This window comes from Rhea pennata, chromosome 9 (genome assembly GCF_028389875.1).
Source record: "Rhea pennata isolate bPtePen1 chromosome 9, bPtePen1.pri, whole genome shotgun sequence".
Classification (NCBI taxonomy): domain Eukaryota; kingdom Metazoa; phylum Chordata; class Aves; order Rheiformes; family Rheidae; genus Rhea; species Rhea pennata.
Window position 1 is genome coordinate 690,626 of NC_084671.1, and position 23,791 is coordinate 714,416.

The window sequence follows — 23,791 nt, forward strand, 5'->3', positions numbered from 1 at the left end:
CAGTAGGATCAATAGAAGCATTTTCTGATGAGTGAAGTTATTGGAGGAAGATTTTTTTCAAAACAAAACAAAAGTTAGAAATTTACTGTCACTTCTGAAAAAGTGTATTGGTCAGCATACTTTCATCTAGGTGCCTATATAAAATCAATAATCTCTTACTGTCAGTGATATCAGTGACTCTTGTTCTAGTATCAGTATTCTTATGGGATGAGGAGACAATCTGGTATGAATCCAGTATAAATCATTTTTTATAAAGCTTGCAAAGTAATGAAAGTAAACTTACACAAATATATATTGTGGAAGTGGTTTTCATCTCAGTGTGCCACCATGCTTTCACAGCCTCACTTACTTAGACTGACGTAGGCAAATAAAAAGCCATGCCATGTAAGGTACTAAATGTTTTGCCATAAATTACAAAAAAAATTAACCCACAGAGCGACAGATTCCCTTCCCTTATTGACCGTTTCCCTGGCTAGTAGGGAAGAGCCTGCGAAGTTTCAGTTTGACATGGATCAAGGAGCTCTGAAAGAAGCATATACAAAATCTTCTATATATTTTCTTAAAGAAAAAACAAACAAACAAAAAACCCCACCACTTAGCTAGTCCCTAAACTCCAGCTCAGACTATGGATTACCTCCAGCCCCAGCAGTCAGATAAATGTGCACGCTCTGCCCGAGCTTTGGATTCTGACTGTTTTGCAGCTTTGGTGTGGAACCACTTATTAAGCAAATAGGAAAAAATGGGAGTAAATATATTCAAGAAAGGTGAGTTTAAGTATGATAATGGATGATGGTGGAATACCATTATTATAGATCAGCAGTCTCAAACCAAGAGAAATTGCTTACAGCCTTGGAAAAGATTCAAAAAGTGTCTTTAAAAATTTTTCACCCTTAGAGGTTACCTAAGAGGACCGAGCTGAAACAGAAGCAGAAAGGTAAAACAGTTGTTATTTTTGTTCCTATAACTTCTTTAAGTAAAACCGAAGCATTCAGCTTCCAGAGATGTTCATTGGAAACTGTTGTGGATACTTCATGCACTGGTGTGTTTTCCCTGTACAATGCTAAATAAACTAAAAAGAAATGGCTGCACTGAAAAATACAGTTAAAATGAGATTATATTTATATATAAAATAATAGCTGAAAGCTATCTATAGCTTTGTAGAATGAGAAATATTTCATCATAGTGCCAAAAACGTAGGCAAACCACCAAATCATTCTTTCTGGATTTAAATATATCCCACAGTTTCTAGACAGCTACGTGTGTTTGCTTTCAAACTACTCCTTAATGTTCTTACCTCTGTCTGCAGCGACAAAAAGAGTTATTACAGTCTCAGTTTGGTATAAACACTCTTGGTGTACACCCTGCTATCTGGGAAAATCCTGAGGAATACAGTACAATATAACCGTGCTTCTTAGCTTGTGAGGTGATTCCTCTTAAAACACTTCCATATACTGAGCACAGTATTTTATACAAACTCTCTCTCTCTTTTTTCTTTTTTTCTTTTTTTTTCCTTTCTGCTTGGGAGTTCTGGGGGTTACAAATAGATTCATATTGTTTAATTGCTTAACTGTATAGGGTATTTTCCTTACGGAAACCAATATAGCTTTATAAATGCTGCGAAAGGTTTTTCAGGCACTGTGCAGATTTTTAAGTTCTCTTTCATTCCTTTTTTGCGCCTGTTGGAATTGAGCTGTGCTTTGTCTCAGGCGCTTTGCTTTGTACAAAGACACAGGCAGATATGCGAGAGACCCTCGGGGTCTCGGTGCTCCTCCTTTGGCTGGCGGAGGCCGAATCCGACAGGCTCGTGCTGCACTTTGTGGTGCCGCCTCGGCGGAGCCTGCTCCGGGGGAGATGGACGGTCCGCTGCTCCCAGCCCCTCGGGCGGCTTCGTTCCTCTTTGTGGGAGCTCGTGCCTGGCTCCGTACGAGACGAAAGCAGATCAGTTCGATTACTGGGTCTGTTGGATAATCCTTTCTGCAAACCACAGCCTGGAGCTCCGTGACTCTTTTTTTTTTAAAAAAAATTCCAGTTATTCCTCTCCTTCTGAGATTCAAATAGATCATTTCATACCATAATACAACCATATATTCATCTGAAGTAGCCTGTAACAAATATAGTGATAGTAAGCAAAAATGTTTTTATACAGAGAACCACTAATTGGTAATTTATGCCAAAACCTTTTTTTTCCCCCGGATTCTCATTTATTCAGTTTCTTTTTGAGACATTTGCGGGCTTTAATAACTTTCAAAAGCATTTGTTACATTTACATATCTAATCTTACACAATATTTACGCTTTCCCGAAGTGTATTTGACCTTCTGGATTTAGAAATTTCAACCTCACCTGAAGTTTTCAGCCTGCGATGCAGTTTTTGATACAGCTTTTCTCTAAAGGGCAGGCAGAGGAAAAAATAAATAATGGGATCGAGACACACGTTTGCAGCAGATAAGATGAGAGTAAACTCCTTTGCATAGTACAGAGCTTTTGTTGACTGGCAGTTGAACTGGGAGCTAGTTTGGCTTAGAGTGTATGGTATTCTGCAGAGGTGGTATGGCACAAAGCAAATGACAAATACAAACATGATACTGAATATATTACGACTGGTCTTCTTCTTCGTCATGTCTGAATTCTTTCTGAACTTTTTATAGGAGCTATATATCTTTTTTGATATTGAGGTGTAAAAAATGATTAACAGAAGAAACACAATCCAGAAAATCCCAATGCAAATATAGCTCGACACCTCATGCCACTGTTTGCCAAGCTCACTTTTAAGACCTATACATTTTCTAGAATAATTTGCTTCAGTGATTTCGTTAGTTAAAATCATATTTGGAAGTGATAAAAACATTAATATTAGCCATATGATTACAGAGAGAACCTTACTATAGTTAACTGAGTGAACAACAGAGGTAAATAAAGGCTTTACAATTTTGTAGTATCTGTCAAAACCTATGAGGCCAAAAAATGTTATTCCAATATACATGTTTATATAAAAAACAACAGCAGAGTATCGGCACACAAAAATGTTGAGCTGCGGAGGTGCAATTTCCGAATCGGCTAGAATTTTGAAAGGAAATGTCAGGCTCATTAGAAGATCGGCAACAACGATGTTTTTGAGATAGACGATGAAGCTGCTCTTGCTGGAAACGAACAGGAAGATCCATGCTGCCACACTGTTCAGCAAGAGTCCTACTATGAAAATTAAACAGTAAACCAGTGGAATGGCTTTCTTAGTTATTATTGTGCTGTGAGAGCAGTTGTTTTCTGATGAGTTTGTGCTCCAGTTGAACATCTTACGATGTCTTTGCTCCTAGAAGCAGAGGAGAGATCATCTCAGTAAGATAAGATGGTGCTGGGCTTTCCATTAATTTAGTATAAGAATTCTACCCAGACTTCAACATAAACTTGGCATGTTTCTCTGAAATCACCAAATTATCATTTCTTGCAGTGATGTGTGGTGAGTATTTTCTAAGTGGTGCCATCTCACTTTTTGATGGTCAGTGGCACAGTGCTGTTTTGGATAGAGAATCCATTTGATTCTCCATGTGGCCAAAGTCCAGTGTCTTCATGTCCTGTACTGCTCCCTTCTTCGTGTATAAGCCTACATACGGGGAGCTAGCAGGGGGGCAGAGATGCAATGATTTAATGACTCTGAATGTATTTCATTAACTCTTAATGACCACTATCTATTTTTAGCACTTGTTTAGCAGAAAGTGTGTGTGGGAGATAAATGCTGCTTTTACAAGTGGTATATTTTGTATACAGTGATAGTAAAGGCAGTTCTGTTTGAGTCAAGACTGGTAAAGATCCAAGTATGTGCCAATATTTCCAATATGTTCACCTGAAGGAAAACCTTATGTGCAGGTGGCACAGTTTGCTTTAACTTTTGCTGTTAGTAGCATGATATGCAGACATGCACATGGTACAAGCTAGAGCTGTATTCTCAAGTTGTTCAGATTTAAATTTTAGAGAATCCCTATGAAAGCTCCAAGAAATTACATCTGCTGCCTGCTTTACTTGAACAGAAGTAAATGGGGGTGTATGGGTGTGGATCATCCTCTGCAGGGAAGGCTGACAGACGTACTGCTGCTGCATTTGGTGAATAAAACGCAGGCAACTGGAAAACATATGCCACAGAGCTGGGAAAAAACCTACCTTATCTTTTAGAAAACAAAGAATTTTCTTATCAACACAATTTAAAGTCAATAGTTGATTCTTCTCTCTAGCAGACTGGAACCTGAATGTAACCTTACGATAATGGGGAGTGGAAATTTTCTTTTAAATAGAAAAAGCTGTTTTTTCTTTGGTGTATTGTTATCTATATCTCTTTTTAAAGACTTAGTAAAAGCTGACCACCTAGGTTCTGTGTTGGAAGTTGCATTGATAAGTGCAGCGATGGAGCACGTATTATCAGTATTTGCATCCAAAGCCTACAGTTAATCTCTTCCTGGGGGTTTTCTCATAAACAGCCTTGCTGTCCTCTCTTTGTTTAAACTCCAGTTGTCAGGGCTGGCTTTTTGTTTGGTTGAGAGTTTTTAAAGTAAAAAGATAGTGTGAAGAGCAGATGTTAGAAGATAACCACTGTGTGAATAGATGTGTAAGGCTTGTGAGGTGATAATGCCTAAAGTTTAAGACAGAATTGCTAAAGCAATTGACTGAGTGGAGGGGGAAGAAGGTGGAAGGAAACTGGAAAGCACCAGTAGGAATGGCATTTTTATTTAAGGTGTTAATGCATTGTATTTGAAAACTGTTCTCTTCCCACCACTGCCTGCTGTGTATGTGTTCCCTTAGTACGGTAGGACCATCTAAATGGGGACCTCTCTGCATGTGTTATGTTTGGAAGTTGTTCCTGGTCTGTAGGGCTTTCTAAAATAAAGTACGCACATGTGGGTGATTCTGTACTTGTTCTTAATAGCAGATATAAAATGGCTTGGGAGGTTCATGGCGTGTTTCTTGTGCTGAGGCATCATACTACGAAGAGCCATTTTGGGAGTGACTGCTGCCGAGAGGCTGAAGTCCAAGCTAGAATCAGAAGTCTTTCGAGATCAATAGCATGTCCTTACCTTTCTCGCTTTGACGGTTGAGGTGCTATTCATGAAGGTGTTAAGGGTCTAGAGAGCCTTCCATTCTCAGGCACAGGGCCTCTTCTTTGCCTGGGTGACCTATGTGTAGGACGGGAAAATACAGTTGTTAGGGCTGTATGTGGTAATATAGCCCGGTGCAATGCTGTGGTGCTGAGAGTTCCTTATAGCACACCTTGCATTTAGATTGTTGGTACTGCAGATGATTCTTTAGACCTCTTAGCAAGACTTTAAAATTTGTTAGAGATGGATCTGTAGAGGTACAGTAATTATATTCAGCCTAAAACCCATCACTGTGTATGCAGGGCAAGAGTCCGTTTTTCTTTCTTGTGCATCATGTAGTTTGTGTTTATGCTAACTTTCATCAGTCCTTTCTGTCACCTAGTCACAGTCAGAACTGTGGATGCTTTCTGAAGGGCCTTGTTCCTACTGCTCTGAATAATTTAGCATTAACAGCAAACACTGTTGCCTCGCCAGCCTGTTTCTGGGATCAGTTACAAGTCACAGTGTAGGTCCTGTAGGAACTATGGGAACATGGTATCGTGATGTCTAATTCTTGTGCTTCGATAAAGAGTCATTGAAGCAGACAGGCCTCTCTGCAGCTGCCTGGTACCTCTGGATCTGCATAACCACTGCCACAGCTCCAGCTGTGCCCTTCTCTTCTCGTTTGGTGGCTCCAGGGATGGTTTGTGTGTAGCTGGCAGACGGCCTACTTCCACCTTGTAGAGGAGCAACCCTTTCATGCTTGTTCTTGTTTCATTTTTGCTCAGGCTGCCCATAAGCCTCTGTAGTGGCTCTAATGTGAGAGCTTGCAATGGGCTACCAGTTGCAGCAGAAAATGGGCATAGATACTCCTCATTCAATGCTGTGGTTCATCTGGAAACCATGGCTGCTGCTCATTTGATGCTAACTGCTTGGTGGGTCAATTTAGTGGTTTTTTGCCAAAATGCTAATTGAGATGATGACTAAACTTTGGGATTTTTTTCTTCTTTTTCCCTCACTACTGGTAACCTTGCTATTGTGTAACTGCTGCTATTTGCTAATGTTTAGCACTCAGGAGTTCTTAATTTGTGTGTGAGAATATCCTTTTATGCTTGAATAGCCTTTTATGTTCAAATGCTTGGTCCAGAATAAAGTGTGTGTATATAAATATATATACACACATGTGTATATATATATAGTATGTATTTATATATATGTGTGTGTGTGTGTATGTATAAATAAATAAATATATACAAATAATATTAAGCAGTTGTGCAAAACCAGCAACACTGATTCACCAAATTAACAAGTTTGATTTGGTGAAATGTGTAAATACTCTGAAGTTCCTCAGTTTACAAATCATGTTGTCTTGACAAAATACGTGAGAGGAAAGATGTGTAAACCATTAAAATGCCTAGTTCCTTCCATGTTCAAATTCTTATGCTAGCATTTATAACTCTTCCAAAACCAATGAGGCACCCTTTTCTTGACCTCTACACCTTGACTGACAAATTTCAGAAGTATAAAGTTCATGATTGTTTTATTCAACATAGCAGTAATTTACAAATTTCTTGTTTTACCCTATCGCATACATTTTTCAGTACCGGATGGACATTTTCAGCTACGTGCAGTGTGATTACTGGGTCAAGAATTGATGACGGTGGTTACTGTGTTCAAAAATCTTTTTTGAACTGTAAAATGGAGTCTATCAAGGAGGAAGAGCATGCCAAATTTTCTCTGATGTTCTGAAAAACCTAGATAAAGAGGAAGTGCAACGCACAGAACACAGCAACTGCAGATTGTGCTGAGTTGTGCTAAGAGATGTAGCTTTTTTTTTTTTTTAAAAAAAATGCTTCCTAATCTGATAGGAGTACGGGTGGTGATCTGGACTTGCAGTCAGTTAGGCTGGTAAAAGCAAATCCAAAAGCAGAATGCAGTTTGGGAGAACATCCTTGGCTACCTAAATCATAATGCCCATCCTGTTCATGCAGCAGCTTCTGCCAGTGCCAGGATGGGTCAGGACATCTTCTGCAGCTCCTGCGGCTGGACCGCGAGGGCAGTGCTGGGGGCCGCAAGCTGAGATACGCCTGTTCGCTCCCTGGGAGCCCAGGCTGCAGCAGGATGTGAAAGCAGGGCCTGTTGTTGTGCTTTGCAGGTGGGGGATCACGTGAGCTGTGCTCAGGATTGCTTCCTGAGGTGTCCGGTCGCCCTCTCCGGAGGGCCCGGACTGGTGGGGCCCGGCAGAGGGACTGCTCGAGGGCAGGAGCCTCCTCCTGAGGCAGCGTGTATTGTGGCACACAGCTGTTAGGTGCTTGTTTGCGTGCCTCCATAAAGATGTCGCTGCAGCAGGGTGGGTGGCGTGTTCCCGCGTGAGGACGTGTACTGTCCGTGGTTTTAATTAGCAGCTCTCCCTTGGGGAGGTATTTGTTGTGGTGAACGTGGAGATCAGCCGGCAGGTTCGACTTCCTAAGCAACTTTCTGCAAGTTTGCCAGGAGACTGAGATTTTGTTACTTTTCTGTTCTTAAACTGGCTGTCACAAGGCAATGTCTACATCGGAATACTTAAGAGAATAAAAGCGTGTAAAATCTGCTAAGTGCCACTTGGGCACTTCAGAATTACCTTTCTAAATTCGCTGGTGGTTCGTGTTTGTCATAGATGCCTACACTGCGAGAGAGGAAAATGGGATAAATAGTCAAATTAGAGTAACAGACTAGGCAAATGCTCCTGTCACGAGAAGTAGAAGCTGGGTAACTGTGAGACAGCATCGTATGCGGTAGTGTTCAGTGCACGCTTCCTCCGCCTGGGTTGCAGAGGGAGGGGGTAAGTTACGTGCAGCTTCTCGGGGCCGTGGTTTCTTGCGGCCGCCTCCCCAGCCGTTCCTCCGGCAGCGCCCGCGTCCCGTGGGAAGGCGGAGGGCGGGAGGAGGCGCCTCCGCCGCGACGGCGAAGCGGAGATTCCCTCCCGTGGCCCCTCCGCCCGAGGGGCCCCTGTGGAGCCCCGCGAGGCCCGGGGCCTCGGGAAGGTGGCATCCCCTGGCCGCAGGGCGCGGACAGCCGTGGGAGCGAGTCCGACTGCCCGCGCGGCAGCGCCCGCTTTTGGCCTGGACTGTTGAAATTCAGGATGTCCCCATTAGGAGGCAGCAGGTGGGGAGGGGAGGTATCTTTGCATGTGCTTTCGTTTTACCAGTGAAGTCCTGATTTCCGACCGTGGGATGAACCAAACCCAAGTATGGAGCTCCAGACCTCTTCTGACCTCTTCTGTCTGGCTAGTTATTTAATTCTTGAGGGAAAAAAAAAAAAAAAACTTCTTTGACCTATGTGTACAATATAGTTGATATTCAGAAATTCAAAAGAAAACAATTTCCTCCTGGCCCCCAGCTTAACGCTTTGCTCATGCCTTGCTTCTGCAAAAGCACCGCCGAGCTGGTCAGCTCCGCGCGTTACAAACCTCTGCTGCCCGCTGTCTGGAGTCCCGCTGAGGCTTTGCGGAAGGAAGCAGCAGGTACAGTAGAAAGCTTGACTTTTTGTTACAACTGTGAATGATTTTTAACATCCAGTTGGACACGAGATACTCATTTCTAGAACTGATAGAGATCTGAATGTTGTTTTGAGATGACCTTTTGATCTGCTTATTCCTCTCCTTCCTTCCTCCCGATCTGCTCGCTTTTTAAAAAGAAAAAAAAACCAACCAAACAAAAAACTCCAACTTTGCAATGAGGAAGATAAACCAACTTTTCATCTCCTGGCTAGATCAAGGCAACTTAGCGTCCTGCCCTGCCTTGGAAGGCAGGAGGAGTTTGTAGGAGCTGTGCGAGCAAAGGTGACCCCAGCGGTGGGCAGCAGCCCTGGTGCCCGCGTGGTTTGGCTCGGCGTGCGTCTCCTCAGGAGATCCGGGAAATCGTTGCTGGCCTGGCTGTAGAAATAGTGATGCTTTCAGCGTCCCTTCCAATAGCAGTCACTTTTAGTGTATTTAAAAACAGACCCCAAATTATTACTGTGAACCTGGCAGGAGGAAGTGTGCCACATAAAATCACACCATTTAAAACAGACAGTATTAGTGTTGACACAGTTCCATAACAGATTTTCCAGACCAAAGGTATTAAGCACAGTTAGATTGTACATGTTTTTTTTTGATGTTGATCATTCGTTTCTGGTTTTCTGAAGGACAGCGCCAGTGGGCAGAGCGAATAGGTGTAAAGATCAGTTGTTGCAGATAAGATTGTTTATCTTCCTGTTAAAATGGCAAGCTCCTTGCAGGGCAGCACAGGTTCCTTTGGTTGCAGCGTGAGGACACCTCAAGGGTAGAATTTTATTTCTTTCTTGCAAAACCCACCTATAGTTAAATTTCTTTTTATTGTTCAGGAGTCCCTATGCTACTTTTTTCTTCTGAAATTTTAGCCTCATTTTTCTGAGAGGTTAAATTTTTCATTCTATTTTTATTTGAGTTACAGACAAGGTCTTAAACTACTCTAAAAATACAAGCTATTATCATTAAAATATTAGAGCCTGTGAATATGTCTGCGCAGACCCCAGTACTTTCACTGAAACTTGGGCAATGCTTTAGCCTTTTTGCACATAGAATCACTTTTGGATCTAACTCAAATATTCCAAGTTCTTGAATCAAACCTTAAAAATAAACCCCCAAACCCTTCCCATGTAGTCAGGTATATCGTCTTAATTAGGGGGCAGTGGATTATATTGTTATATTAGGAACATTCTGTTTACAATTTTGTATTAGAGAGTTAGAGACCAACTTTCAGAAGCAACTGCCTTATCAAATTTGGAATTACTCTAATGCTAAGTATGTCAGTAAAATATTTTAATTATTAATATTTTATTGTCCTTAAAATTTATAATTTGAAGAAAATACTTGGCTCAAATAAAAAATGATTCCTTTTAACATTCTGTTTTAATAGAACGTCTTCTAAAATGTTTGGTTTTTTAAAATTCTATTTTCTGATGTTTTTATATAGCAATATTTCCTTGTTCATAAGTTAAACTAGAAGTAGATGCTTAAGAAAAATATTTTTTGCTGATTATATCTAAGCTTTATACACAAATATGGAACAATTCTTACTTGTATCTCTGTAATCTAGAGGGATGTCATCAGTTCATTTCAACATTTCATAGCTCAAACTACTTGTGGGAATTTTTCTTTTTTCTGTATTTATTTACAGTTATGATTTCATCTGTGTTTTAGGTAATTTGTTTGTGGTTTGCATAGCTAGTGAGTGGTTTGTTGTTCACCTTCATTTGGCAATTAAAAACTGCAGTTATTTAAAAATCATTTGAGCATTGATAGCCTACAGAAATACATAATTAAAAGGCAGTCCCTCAACTGGAAAAAAAATACATGTAAAATTGCACTTGTGGCCCCTTTTCAGCTGTTAAGCAAATCACAGAATAAGTTGGGACAGTTGTCTTACAATATAAAACATTATAAAAACTGTATAAGCTACAGCAGCTTCTCTTACTGGTTAGCGTGAAGTCTTCCGTCTTCCCTGTTTCATCCACGCGTTGCCGCTTTGCAGCTGGGTGGTCTCCGAGTTCTGCTCGCGGGGGTCTGGCCCCGCTGCGGCGCTGGCGTGGCGGGCCGCGGGCGGGAGGGCTCCCGGCCGCCTGCGCCTGCTGCCCGCAGCCTCCCGGCCGCCTGCGCCGGGAGCGCCGTTCGGGACAGGCGCGCCTGGGCGGCTGAAAAAGCAGCCCGTGACCTTAAGTTGAGGGTGGGTGTTTTCTTTCCTTAAACTGTTCCCAGGCCTGGCTGCGACCTTTCCTGCAAAGCTTCCCCTAGTAATGTCTTTTTTTTATTAATGGAAGTATCCTGAAGTGGAGTTCACAGGGCTACGGTGCAGTTGTGCAGGCTGTGTGCAAAGGCTCAGACGCTTTTTCTTGGGAAAAAGTGATAAAGCTTTGCTGATGCATGACTCCCCCCCCGATCACTCGTCTGTCTATCTTCTTCCCTCCCTGTTCTTCTCATACTTTTGCTGGGAGGCTCAAAAACTAAGGACAAAATTAATAGAAATCTATGGTAATAGAAAAATTAATGCACTCTCTTACTATGAACATGGGAAGTTACTATATTTGGAAAGAAATCTGAGGTTAGGGGAGAGAAATTCAGATTTATATGTGTAGTTAAAAAATTACCATATGTGAATTGCATACGTCAGTGTTGCTAATCACTTGGTACGTGACGTGTGCTCTGTTTTCCAAGAGGTGACCCAAACCCTGCTGAATGCAGTTTCTCCATGAACTTTCCTTTTACGAGCCCTTATCACCTTATGAGAAGGGGCCAAAGGCATGAACAAATGAATATGCAGTCTTCTAATGTGCTGCTGTGGTGAATGTATCCAGGGCAAATGCATCTTAATCTGAATTAGTAGTCTCCTTCTCCGCCAGACCTCACTGAATCTTTCCTGGTGAAATATGGTGATATCTTTGGAGACTTAAACAGAATTATCTTTATTGCGAGTATGGTCATCCCTCTTCTGTCTGTAAGATCCCAAATCAAAGACATAATGCCGAATTATTCATTGCTTTGAGTGATGAATTTGGAGATTCATTTAATACTGCCTTATATCCAGTTTCAACCACAGTGTCAGCATTCAGCCTTTCCAGAAACTGGGATCCAAGCTCTTCAGATCTAGCTGGTGGCTAGGTGTGACCTGCAGCTTTGGCTTCGGTGACTTTCCTAGGAGCGGGGTGACAGGCAGGGTGCGAGCAGGGCCTGTCCTGCCCTGGTGTGCTTGTCTCTAGCTTAAATTTGTCTGTATTGGAGGGGCAGGGTCAAGGAGGATAATGCAGAAGACACTTTAAGATGCTTCTGCCCAAATGCATGTGAACAGACAAACTCTTCACCTGCTCCCATCCCACCCTAGTGTCACTGAAGGAAGGAGAGAGGAATAGGTCTGATAAGGATTTGCCTGGTCATAGGAGCTTTGCGGGCCTCTTGCATTCTGAGGAAGACTTTGTAATTCATTCTAAAACTAAAACAAACTTTTTTTATTTTCTTCTCCTGAGAAGCGGTCAGCAAAACCTTATTATTCCTTCTGGGACCAGGGTCAACTTTCAGATTATGACCCACAACAAACTTTTTCCAAAAGCTTCTGTGTCTAAGCCTAAAACTAAAATAGCAATGTTCCATTTGTGTCCAGATGAAATCCTTGCAGAGGAGGAAGCAAAAGTAGTCTGCCAAGAGAAGTGAGTTTGAAAGAGAAAAAAAAAGAGGAAGAGCTTCCTGGCAAAGCAAAACTGTCAACCAACCTGATTTAAACTTCTGCCTCCCAAGGGTGATGCTCACTTTATATGTAACACCTCAGACTTTGATTGAAAGAGGCCACGCTTTAAGGGCACAGCAAATAGGAGAGTTTAGTCAACAGTGAGAAAGTAGTTTAAAGCTTTGAATGGCATGTGCATTGTTTCAAGGGATTGAGCATTCCAGCATTTTGGTCGATTCCTCAGAAGGTCAGGACCTACGTCTCCAATTTGGATGGGACTACCAAGCTTTTTGCAGTAGGCATAGTCTTTCCCCCACCATCTAGTACAGCAAACTCAAACTAAGCTGTGGTAGAAGAAAATGGCATGTAACAGCACTCAAAGTCTTGTTTGAACTGTGGGCTCCTCCAAGCAAATGGGCAGTAAAGGGATTTTTTTTTTTTTTTTTTTTGTTATGGCATGGTTATTTTGTTTTGTTATGGTGTGCCAGCATGCAGGCTGCTTTCTCCAGTCTCCTGTGACTGTAGTAACAGAGGTAAGGCTTTTTACCCTCTGTTGCTCCTAGTTTAAAAGAAGCTGAGGGGAGATGGTTATAAAGCAGATCTAAGATGACATGAAAATTTCTCAGGGAGGACACAGGTCTGTTAGCACAGATGTGTTGCAAAGAGGCTGTGTTATGCTGCCACAGTCACTGCCTTTTATTATGCAGGAGAGGAGGGGAGGAAGCACTGCCTTTTGGTAGGTTACTTCTGTCCAAAACATTTTGATTCTCTGACTTCCCCAGTGGGCCCCAAACCATCCATTTGTTTTCCTTCCAAAACAGAGATGACTTTGCATCCTCTTGGTCTTGAACTTAGCCACGTGTTGTGAACCTGGAACCCCTTAGGCCATAGAGGTTATTAAGTTATTTGGTTTGTTGAGGATAGGTCTGCTACTTCAGTGAGACTGTGGTTGTGCTGATAATGCTTGTGTGAGTATGAGAACAGAAGTCTCATCTTCCACGTCTGCATCAGCACTTCCGGAGAGTCTCAGGTTGGCTCCAGCGGTACTTGGGCACTGCCAGGGGATGTGGATACTTGGAGTTCTGCTGTGCTCCCAGGGGCAGAAGGCTTGAGCAAGACTTTGCTTTTCCCTGCAGTCTAGAGCAGTTTCTCTTTTGTGTTTTTCTGCAGCATAATGTTCCTTCTTGGGCTGGTTAGCTGGTTACAGAGCAGTCATGGGCTTCTCACTCTGAACTGCTTAGTAATTTGCTATTTTTAAATCTATAAAGTAGCCCTTTTATAGCTAACTAAGTTTGGTGGGAACATGGGTGAGTGATCTGGAGCCTTGCACTGACCTCGTGATGGTCCTCTTTCCAGGAAGGCAGAGCTCAGATCTAGCTGTTCTGTCACTTGGCACATTAACTCCCAGGTCTGCAGAGCGCAGGAACTGCCTCCCTGCTCATCCTCATCCCATCACAGACCACATCAGACCTTGGATGTCCATAGTTGTATGAGCAGGCTCACTGCTCTGTTTAGAGGAAGAAATGCATCATACTTGCTTTTTAACCTGGTGCTTGAGTGAAATAAGATCTCAGTGTCCTAGATGCCTGAAATAACGTATAAGAGTCAATCAGCCAAGAAGAGTATCTTGGGCAGAAAGACCTGCATACCTTTGACAGATCTGTAGAGCAGCTGACTGCTGATTTGCCACATGTGCGAGATGGTTTCAGTTGTGCAGCTAGTACTTTGTGAAGCCATTTGTCAGTAACCAAGCAAACAGGGGAATAGGCACATTTGGGTTTGGTTTGTAATTGTCTGTTGTCTTCTGTCTTTTTTTTTTTTTTGAGTCATGAAATCCACAGACCCAGACCTTATGCTCCACAATGTCTTAATGAGAAAGCATATGAAATTATTTACTGGCACTCAGAGTTGTCATCCATTAAATATCTTAGTCCGTCAAGGGATTGGCCTGTTAGATTTTAAGTGCAATTTTCTTTAATGACCAGACCTTTCCTGGAAACATCGCATCTTGCAATCATCTCAGCAGCGCAGTGTTGTCTTCTCCTCTGCCTGCCCTAACACCCTGATTAACTGCTCCTGAAGGCCTCTAAGACTGCATGGAATTGAAACGCCCCATGCTGGCTGAATGTAATTATTCCAAGCAAGGTCATTTTTCATTGAGAAACTTCTTAATTTTTATGTGTTATAGGCTGTTACTCTTCGGCTTTTTGGCAGGTAGGAGTGTGGGTTTGCATGAAATCACTGCAGTGATATCTGGGACTGTGAAACTGTAAATGGGAACTGCTTAAAAGATCTGCCAGTTCTGCTTGTGTGAAAACCCTAAGTTCTTCTCATCTGTCATCTCTGGTTATGGATGTTGTCATCTGTCATGAGATGTTCATTGATCATTGGGACTGAACGTGTGTGAGATGTTTTGGGCTTTTAATGAAAGTACATGCACTGACTATAACTACTGTGCAGAAAGATGCCAGGGCAGGCAGCTACAGAGATGAAATAGAGAGCTGTAATTACTGATCTCCAGAACGAGGCGAGTTGTAGGCCAGTTTTGATTGCATCTGTTGCATGCATGTTGAATGCATGTTTGTCATTTCTCTGTATGAAAGGCTGGTTTTGAATTGAGAGTCTGGCTTGAAAAATTCTAGCTTGCATAAAAGAGGTTCTTACTGCCTTCTGAAACTCTGTTCTGTCTCATATCAGTTCATTAGTTGCCCTCATACAGCCTACAAGTGGGGCTCTGATGTTACAGAGTAGTTAGATTCCTTATTTTGGATCGTAGTTGTTTGGATATCCCTTCCAGGGGTTCATGTCCCCCTCCCCCCAAAAGGAGAGAATGTGTTAACACAAAGTGAAGCACCTTGCTCTTGTCAGCCCCGAGAGCATTAAAGGAAAACTGTCTTCTGTGATGTGCATATGGCAGGGATGGCTGTTACTCCTCAGCAGAGTTCAAAGATGCATTGAACAACCCGTGCATTGCAAATTGGTGCTAGCAGTACTTAGTTTCATGATGCAAAGTTAAAAAATCTCTGCAAATGAACACTTGATACCGAGAGACTGAATGTCTAACAAACTACAGTTTTGTAGTAACTTGCTTTCTCTGAAGAAAACCATGGAGGCACTATACTTGTGACTGTAGAATATTACATAAATCAGTTGGTTTAGACCAAGTAACTCAGAATAACAATGTAAACAAAATTACACTGCAGTTCATACCCACTTATTGCATTCATTGGGCTCCAGATTCCTTTTAGGAAAGCTGGATTGCTTTTCATTTTTTGTGACATAATGAAAACTCTAGCCTGACATTTCAGGGAATGCAGCGTTCTTGTTCTTTACTGTGACAGATTTCATTTTGAATCCTAGTGACTCTTTCTAGTTCCGTAATTTTTTGTAACAACGTCCACTGAAACTTGGTGAGATATTTTTAGAAGTAGAAGACTTTGGCAGCTGATACATTAGCATTATTTTCATTTATTTCATACATCTCTCTAGACTAATATTTTCCTCAAAGCAGCAAGCTTGTTGTTAAAAAGCAATTACATAACTTGTGTGTGCGTGCATGTGTAGGGGGTGGGGGCTCTGTGTGTGCAATGTAATTGAATTATCAGAATGAGATTACAGGAGTGGTGTTAAATGCAGGATGTCTTTAGTCAGAATCCTAAATTTCATTCCTTATAGAGGGAAAAACTCTGTAAGGAATAAGTTTAAGTTGGCATCAAAGCTTGCCATTTAGATCTTGCTAAGTCAAGGGCTGTTTACTTTGCAAAATCAGTTTTGGGGAATTACACTCAAGGCATTTAGAAGTAAGTTGAGCAGGGTATTCGGATGGGCAGTGTCATCCTGCTGCTTTGACTAGCAGTTAAATGCTCTAACTCAGTAGCTGTAATTGCTCAGAAAAATAAAGATAACCTTTGCCTTTAATAAAAAGTGAAGAGCACGTTTAGTGTTAAAGATATAGAAGAAAAAAATGCATCTTTTCATTTGAAATGTTCAAAGCTGTTCCAGTGGCTTTAAATAGCCATCCTGTTTTCAGCCTGGTTGGTAATATCTCTTTTATCACTCTCACTTTAATCTTATCTGTTGTATTACATTTTCCTTTTGTTTTTTGTTTGGGTCTGCTGATGACTATCATTGTACTTGAAAAAGTAATCTATGTAGCTTCAAGGTTGTTACCTAATTTGAACAGGCTGTTTCATTGTTCAGTGTGTGTATATATGCATATGTATTTATATATATAGTGTGTGTGTATATATAGTGGTATAACAGACATACGTGTTTAATATGCATTAGCCTAGGTCCCATGCTCTTTTATTCAAAATCTAGTCTCTTCATTATTTAAAACTTAAATATATTCTGAGAGAAACATAAAATTGTGAACTGACCCAAACAAAAATACTGAGTAACTCACCATTCTGTTTTTACATTGCTCAGAAGTGGTTATTTAGGAAAAAAAATAATAATAGGAAAAAAGAAAGGGGGGGGATGCAGACAGTGATCCCTACTGCGATGGTATTCTCACTGCAAAGCAATCATTGTACAGACATCCTTAGCTGCAGGTTGTACGTGGAACCAGCATGTTTTATTGCCCCTATTGGATAAGGAGTCCTGTTCACACTTATTTTTGGCAAAACTTGTTACCTTTTTCAGAGGGAAAAGAGAAAAAAACACGAAACATGTAAGTTCCTGTGAATAAACTAGTGCCTGTTCCATCGTAAGTTACACTTAAAGGATGTAATGATTACTAAGACTTCAATTATAGATGGACTCTTAATTCAAAGCAACACACATTGCAGATGTAACCCCAAGTTAGGAGAATGCTCTTTCCCGTTTAGCTCATCACTGCCCCTTGCAGCTTTTCCTAGGGACGGAACGTACCTGGTGTGCTCTGGAGCAGCTGCTTCTCTCTGCGTTAGACCGGGGGGCTGTGCCAGCAGCGGAGCCTCGGGCGGCCCGCGGCTCTCGCCACCGCAGCGCTTGTGACCAGCAGAAGCAGAACACCGCTGCTTGCCAGGGAACTGGAAGTGAAATGTCACTGGTCTTCCGCTCTGCAGATCTAGGGTAGTCAGAGTATATCAGAAAAGGAAGCCAACCCTAAACGGTCAAAGTCATCTCAAACACCAGTCAAGGTATTAAAATGCTGCAAGGTGGTTTTGCTTTGTGCTTTCTCTCTGGAAAGCTGTGCAGGTCTGTTAATGCAGCAGCAGTTCAAGGTTCATAGCCATCTGTATGAAATTAAGTTAAAAATGCTAGTATGTTGAAAAGTAATCCAGGTGTGAACCACTTTGGAGATGATTTTTCCTGTTATATTTTATAGTACAAAATTATGCCATTGCAGGATTGCTTAATGGCATAGCTTTACCTTTTGGTTTGAAATATTCTTGGTTAAAACTTGTTAGAATTGTTAAACTAGAACTAGAAGTGTTAAGCACATCAGTCAAAATGCAGCTGCCTCTAGTGAAAGACTGAAGTGTGCAGCTCTGCCTGAGTACATGAGGTCCCAAAAGAGAGAGGAATGCAATGTTTTTGTGTAAGCTGCCATTCTAGACAAGTCACAGTTAAGACTGAGTTTTTCTCATTACTTGCGATGTGATGGATTAAGTGTTGCAGCATAGATGACTGCTTCAGACAGAAGCAAGCAGTTGTCCTCGGGCGGAGGGTTAAGAGCTTCAAGGGAGGTAGGAAGCCTTGGCTCTGCTCATAGCTTCTGCCCATTGGCGTGAGTCTGGACAGCACAGCAGACTGAACAGTTACTTCAGTTATGCACGTGGATATTTTTCCAAAATGCTCGGTGTGGCTCTTCGTGTGCCTGATGAGATTGTCGACAGAAGTGCGAGTTGAGGTAGCAGCTCCGAAGCCTTTGCGAGGAGCAGCGGGCCTAACGGACTTGGGCTTGCTTTTTTCTAAATGTAAGTGTTTTTACTCCAGCAAAGAGCTGCTATGTATAAGCAATATTTCTTATTACTGTCTTCTTTTGAACTCTGTACCTTGTAATCAAAACCTTACTCATCCTTCCAGCCCTGCTTAATGTGAATGTGTGTAGATCATATTGCATCTGTGACTGTGCTCCATGAAGTGATAAAAGCAGGATGTTCCAGATAAATATTTTTATAGCATAATCCCAACAGAAGGCATGCTAATTACAAAAGTACTCCCGGACTTTTAGATTTGTTTTTTGCCCTATCAAAGCTGCCAGCAAATATTTTCTGTCTAGTTTTGTTTTTACCGACTTGTGTATATGCATGCATCATTGCTGAAGATGCTTCACAGGCCTTACAAGGACCTTTCTGAAACTTAGTTGGCAGATCTTTGGCCCTATCCAGATGTCACAGCTCTCATTTCCAATTCGAACGTTTTGTCTTACGCTTTGCTCTGAATATGTTCTCAGATGGCTTGTGGAAGAGAGACTCAGCTCCAGGAAACTTCTTCAGGGTTCTGACTTGGATTGAACTGGAGCGTGGAAAGCCGGGGCAGCAGCTGAGGGTGCAGGAATGAGACTTGAGGAACGAGGAGGAGGCACGTTTTTGTGAGCCCAGTCCTGGTGGGGGTCGTTGTGCAGTGATGGTTGCACAATTTACGTGATTCTTGTGTGTCAACACAAAGATACATTTCTAGAACTTTCAGGGTTTTTTTGATTCCTTTAAGATACCCAGGAAACTGCACGTGGAAAGTCACTGAAAGATTATTGTTACAGAAACCTGAAATGTAAAGTGCACAGTCCTTGGAGAAGGACAGAAGTCTTGCACCGGTGGCAGACTGGAACTGCCTGTAATTCCCCGGTGACATAACCCTTCTTTCACAGTAACCCCGTGGCGTGGAGAGTTCTGGCTGGGTGACCCAGGTACCGCGTAATGCGGGGGTGCCCAAATGAGAACGTTCATGAACGTTTGTGAACTGTGCACACTTTGCTTCCTTGGGTCTGATTTGTCTTGGTCCTGACTCTGTGCGTCCCCACCTGGAAAGCAATCTTGCACATAGGGTGTGCTATAAGAAATGGGAGTCTGAAACTGCACACCAGAGTTTACAAACGCTTCTTTCCTGACCTGTTCCTCTGACAGCAAGAGATGACTATCCCGGCCTTTTCTTGTGAACTTTCTTGTACCTTTTTCTTTCAAGAAGAGCTTGAGCAGAGTACGGAAAATAAGGAACCACAAAGTCATAAATGAAGGAGGGGGCGAATGACTAATTGGCCATCCTAGGCATTGCGGGGGGAAGTAGCATTATGTCATTAAAACCTTTATCATAGTGGCGAGATGTTGCATGCGTGCTGGAAGTACATCTGCATGTCAAAGTGGACTGACCTGGATGGAAAACAACAAAACCTGTTTCCAAGGACCTTCACTGGACTCTAACTTCGGAACCATTCTCAAAATGCTTTTTGGTTCAAAAAACAGCTTTAGTTAAAATCTAATAATTAAAAAACTTAAATAAATATTAGACATAAAGAGGAAGGAAGGTCAGAATAAAGAGTTAAAAAGAGAAGAGGATATGTCTGAAAGAAATCTCAGGCCAAAGGCTTTGAATGGTGAGTCTGACCTGGATTCTTATCCATTAGAAATCCTGCAAAAACGTGCTTTAGCTGTGGACATTAATGAGCTATTGCTACAATGAGGCCTGTTTATTCTCAGGAACTGCCTTTAAACAACAAAACAAACAAAACTAGACAAATTAAATATAGCTATCTAGTACTTGAGAAGTACTCGTAAAATAGGATGTTCTTTTATAATTCATTTTTACCCATGGGAAAATATTTCAGAAACGGCATCCTCAAAGCTGTTGTATGTGCAAGTGCGTGTATAAAGCACAGTGATAAACGATTATTACAGATGCATCCTGTCAAGATAAAGTACAAGTATGCTGGGGGGGTTTTTGCAGCGGAGGGCGGCTGCGGAGCCCAGCCTCTGCGCCCGCCTGCCCCTCCGGACGCAGGGCTTCCTGCGCGTGCCTCTGCGGAGGTGCGGGCTTGCCTCGCCCTGGGGCCTGCTAGCCGGAGTCAGTCTGTGAAGCAGCTAAGGTGCAGGCCAGCCGTCTGCCGCGTACAGTACGGAGGAGCTGGAGCACTACAGGGAACGAAAGGACCTGTAAAACCAGGCATGGGGGAGCCTGGTGGGAGCGTGTAGCCTGGCTTTTGGTTGAGCTCTCTTAAAGGAGGCTCGTCAGTCTTGGCTGCAAGCAGGGCGAGTGGCGATGGTTCTTGGGCAGGGGCAGGCGGCTCGGACTGCAGGAGCTGCCTTGGTCTGTAGCACGGCTGCTCTGCGAGTGACTGGCCCATCAGCAGTGGATTCGGCTGCACTTGCAGCTGGTGGGGGGCGTAATTGTCTAACATCTGTCTCCAAGCAGAAGTAAAACCTGTTGTAATGGGTCCGCGTGCTTTGTTGCAAGACTGATGGTGTTTTCGGGTAAATATAGATAAACATTATGGTGCATAAGATATTTTGGCTCTGAAGATTGACACTGTGGAAGGTTATAAGAAAGTGAAAAGGTAACGATAGCCATCTGTTTTGCATGCTGAGCACATCAGGGAACACGCAGTCAAATGAGCCAGCTGCCGCAGCCCGACTGCGGCGCCGCGGGCGCGTGGAGCGCTCGGACCTGGCAGCCCGGCCCAGCGCGGAGCGGGACAGGGATGTGTGCAGCCTCAGATAAGCAGTCCCGCTGCCGGAGGATCCTGTGCGGCGGGCCGTGCGCGCCTGTTTGCTCCGCTGGCCGCGTGGGCCGTGGGAGGTGCGAGAGGGGAGGCAGGTGCAAGGCAGGGGCCGGGCAGATGCGCCTACGTGCGACTCTAACGCGGCTGGCATCCGGCACGGTCGAACGAGCGGTGAGGACCTCTGTGATACCGTCCCTCCTGTTGCCAGACGGAGACCAGGAGAGCTTGGTCTTGTTTTTCTTCAGTGGCTTGTGGGGCCTGAATAAGAAAGTCTTCGGTTACTGGCGTCTGTGTGTGCGTAGCAGATCCTGAACGCTACCGTGTCGCAAAACCAAGCCGGTGCGCTGCTCCGTTGGACTGGCCGCTTACAGGAGTCCAAACTATACAACCTAGTCATAAAAGTGGTTCTCTTAACACAGGTTTTATCTATGCGTAGGTCTCCTAAGAGTACAAAATGGCCATTTCTGTACCAGAAGTAGTCTTTGATTTCTTGCATGAACATAGTTTTCTACAAAGCTGATTGGAAAAGGGGGTTTATTTTGTGGTATATTGTCTGTTTAAAATATTTTCAAGTAGGATAAATACCTAGAAAACTGTCCCACACCTTCTTCATAATTTTTCCTCTTGTACAGTGCACATACTTTTATGCTGTAATACTTATATTAATTTTAAATATTATAATACTTACACTTCAACTTTTTCATTGTATGTAAAATAAAATACAAGACTAAGTGTTCTAAAAACAAAACAGAAAGCCCTGCTTCTGTAGAAAAATTTATCCAAGATGTTTTAATGAAATACTTATCTTCTAGTTTGAAGCTACATTTTCCAATATTTTTTACAAACCAATTTTTTCTGTATTGAAAGGAAACTCCTTGTATGAGTGAGGCAGTTGATGATGGACTATTGCCATCTTCTGTTTGCTCAATTTAACTGCGCTGCATGAGATGCTTTTAAACATCCACTGCTCAAAACACCCGTCAGCCCTTTACAATCTACGTTCTTTGTTTAGATTGGCTGTTTATTTTTTGCATGAGCGGCTTTTACTCTAAACAAATCTGATTTAATCCCCAATGATATATGGGATAAAATGATTCACATAAGCATTGTACAGTTTACTGGATTAAATACAAACCCATGGTTTTAGCCTTGAGTAGCCGCAGTTATTCTCAATGCTGTTTTTTTCCAGTCGTGCTGACAATACGTCAAAGGCTTGTACGGAGCAAAAGAAAGAAGTGATCCGGCTGTGAAGGAGCGTGTGTGGCCTCTAGTATGTGTAGAGCGCTGACTGCTTCTGTTTAGCAGATGAATAGTTTGCCAGAGCTGCTGTTTTGAATGCCGTGAGCTCGTGGTACTCTCTCGTGGCCGGAGCTGCCGGAGCGCAAGCCCCCGGCGCAGGGCGCCGCGCCGGCCGGCACCGGGCTGCCGCGCGGCTCGGACGCGGGCAGCCCCGAGCGCGGGCGCCGCCGGCGAGCCAGACCCCCGGCGGAGGGGGAGGCCGGGTTTCTGTGCGCCGTCCCGGGGGGGAGCGCGGGCCCCGCGAGCGGGAGGGCTGCCGCGGCGGCGTTGCCGCCTCCGGGTTCGCTTGGATTTCCAGGCCGGCTGTGCAGCCTGCCCCGGGTCCGTGCCGCCCGGGCGGCCTGGGGACGAGCGGGGCTCGGCTCGGCGCGGGAGGGTCTGCGCGAGCGTCGTTCCGCGTGGCCGTGGCCGCCTCTCCCCTTCTGAACGGGGCCAGGCTGTTTTCAGGTGGTCCCGCGGCGCGAGGGCTGCCACGATGCAGCTGGAACGGCCTTAGGCGTTCCCCATCAGCGTTAGCTCTGCTGGGCTGTTCTCCAGAGCTGCTTTTTCCGCCTTTTGAGTAATTTAGTCATCAGTCAGCACTCTTTCTTGAGCAGATGCTCCGTGTTGGTCCTTCGTTGTTCTTGTTTTCTTTGCCTTGATTTTTGGAAGCTTTCCTTCACCACCATGTCTTGTCTGGTTGCCTGTATAATAGTGTAAAATAACAGCCCTAAGGTGCAGCCTGGGCTGTTGGGGCAGGAGAGCCGCTCGTGCTGTGCGAGCGCCCTGGGGCCCCGCTGCCGGGGCGGGCCGGCGCCCTGGGGCCCCGCTGCCGGGGCGGTGGGCGGGCGGGCCGGCGCCCTGGGGCCCCGCTGCCGGGGCGGCGGGCGGGCCGGCGCCCTGGGGCCCCGCCGCCGGGGCGGCGGGCGGGCCGGCGCCCTGGGGCCCTGCCGGCGTGGCGGGCCGGCGCCCTGGGGCCCCGCTGCCGGGGCGGCGGGCGGGCCGGCGCCCTGGGGCCCCGCTGCCGGGGCGGCGGGCGGGCCGGCGCCCTGGGGCCCTGCCGGCGTGGCGGGCCGGCGCCCTGGGGCCCCGCTGCCGGGGCGGCGGGCGGGCCGGCGCCCTGGGGCCCTGCCGGCGTGGCGGGCCGGCGCCCTGGGGCCCTGCTGCCGGGGCGGCGGGCGGGCCGGCGCCCTGGGGCCCCGCTGCTGCGTGGCATGGCTGCGTTTCCGCACGCCGCGTGCGTGTCCGGCGTTACCAGTGCCCCCCTGAAGCTGCTGCTTGTTCAGTAGCTTTTTGCTGTTCTCTCACACTCCCGTTAACCCTTCTAGGGAAAAATGTTGATTTTACTCTCTAAACCATTTCTCCAAGGAAGCAGAAAGGAAGAGTTGAAAGGACAGCAATAAAAATAAAGATTGCATTAAAAATGAGATAAAACTAAAAGGAACTTTAGTAAAGTGGAGTAATTATGGGAGCTAATTTGAAATTTGAGGCATAAGGCAAAACACCTTCTTTTGGCTAATGAGGATGTTCTTTAAATTACAAGGTACTGACATATAATTTCTTAAGCTTCTGTTGGCCTAAAAAACTCTAAGGTGA

At 44.2% G+C, this 23,791-nt stretch overlaps 2 protein-coding genes across 6 annotated transcripts in view; one reads left to right on the forward strand and one right to left on the reverse strand.

The window, feature by feature from the left end:
* MED12L (mediator complex subunit 12L) overlaps nt 1-23,791 on the forward strand; it is a 157,155-nt gene that overhangs the window by 51,280 nt on the left and 82,084 nt on the right. The window lies entirely within an intron of this gene.
* On the reverse strand, nt 1,230-17,290 carry P2RY14 (purinergic receptor P2Y14). 4 transcript variants are annotated; one of them, XM_062582275.1, is made up of 6 exons: nt 17,149-17,290; nt 8,247-8,342; nt 7,683-7,727; nt 5,063-5,161; nt 2,343-3,309; nt 1,230-2,004 (listed from the first exon to the last, which is right to left on the reverse strand). In XM_062582275.1, the coding sequence occupies exons 4-6, from the start codon at nt 5,093-5,095 to the stop codon at nt 1,949-1,951; spliced, it is 1,056 nt and encodes a 351-aa protein (XP_062438259.1). In that variant the 5' UTR covers nt 5,096-5,161; nt 7,683-7,727; nt 8,247-8,342; nt 17,149-17,290; the 3' UTR covers nt 1,230-1,948. The 4 variants fall into 4 exon arrangements, with proteins under 4 accessions (XP_062438259.1, XP_062438256.1, XP_062438258.1 ...); XM_062582272.1 differs by having other exon boundaries at nt 1,943-3,309; XM_062582274.1 differs by lacking the exons at nt 7,683-7,727; nt 8,247-8,342 and having other exon boundaries at nt 1,943-3,309.

Bases quoted from the DNA above. Each gene is read 5' to 3' on its own strand.
- P2RY14 (XM_062582274.1), bottom strand. From the start codon at position 5,095: ATGAATAGCACCTCAACCGTCAAAGCGAGAAAG. The intron at 3,310-5,062 runs GTAAGGACATGC...CTCTGCTTCTAG, and splicing joins CAACCGTCAAAGCGAGAAAG to GAGCAAAGACATCGTAAGAT.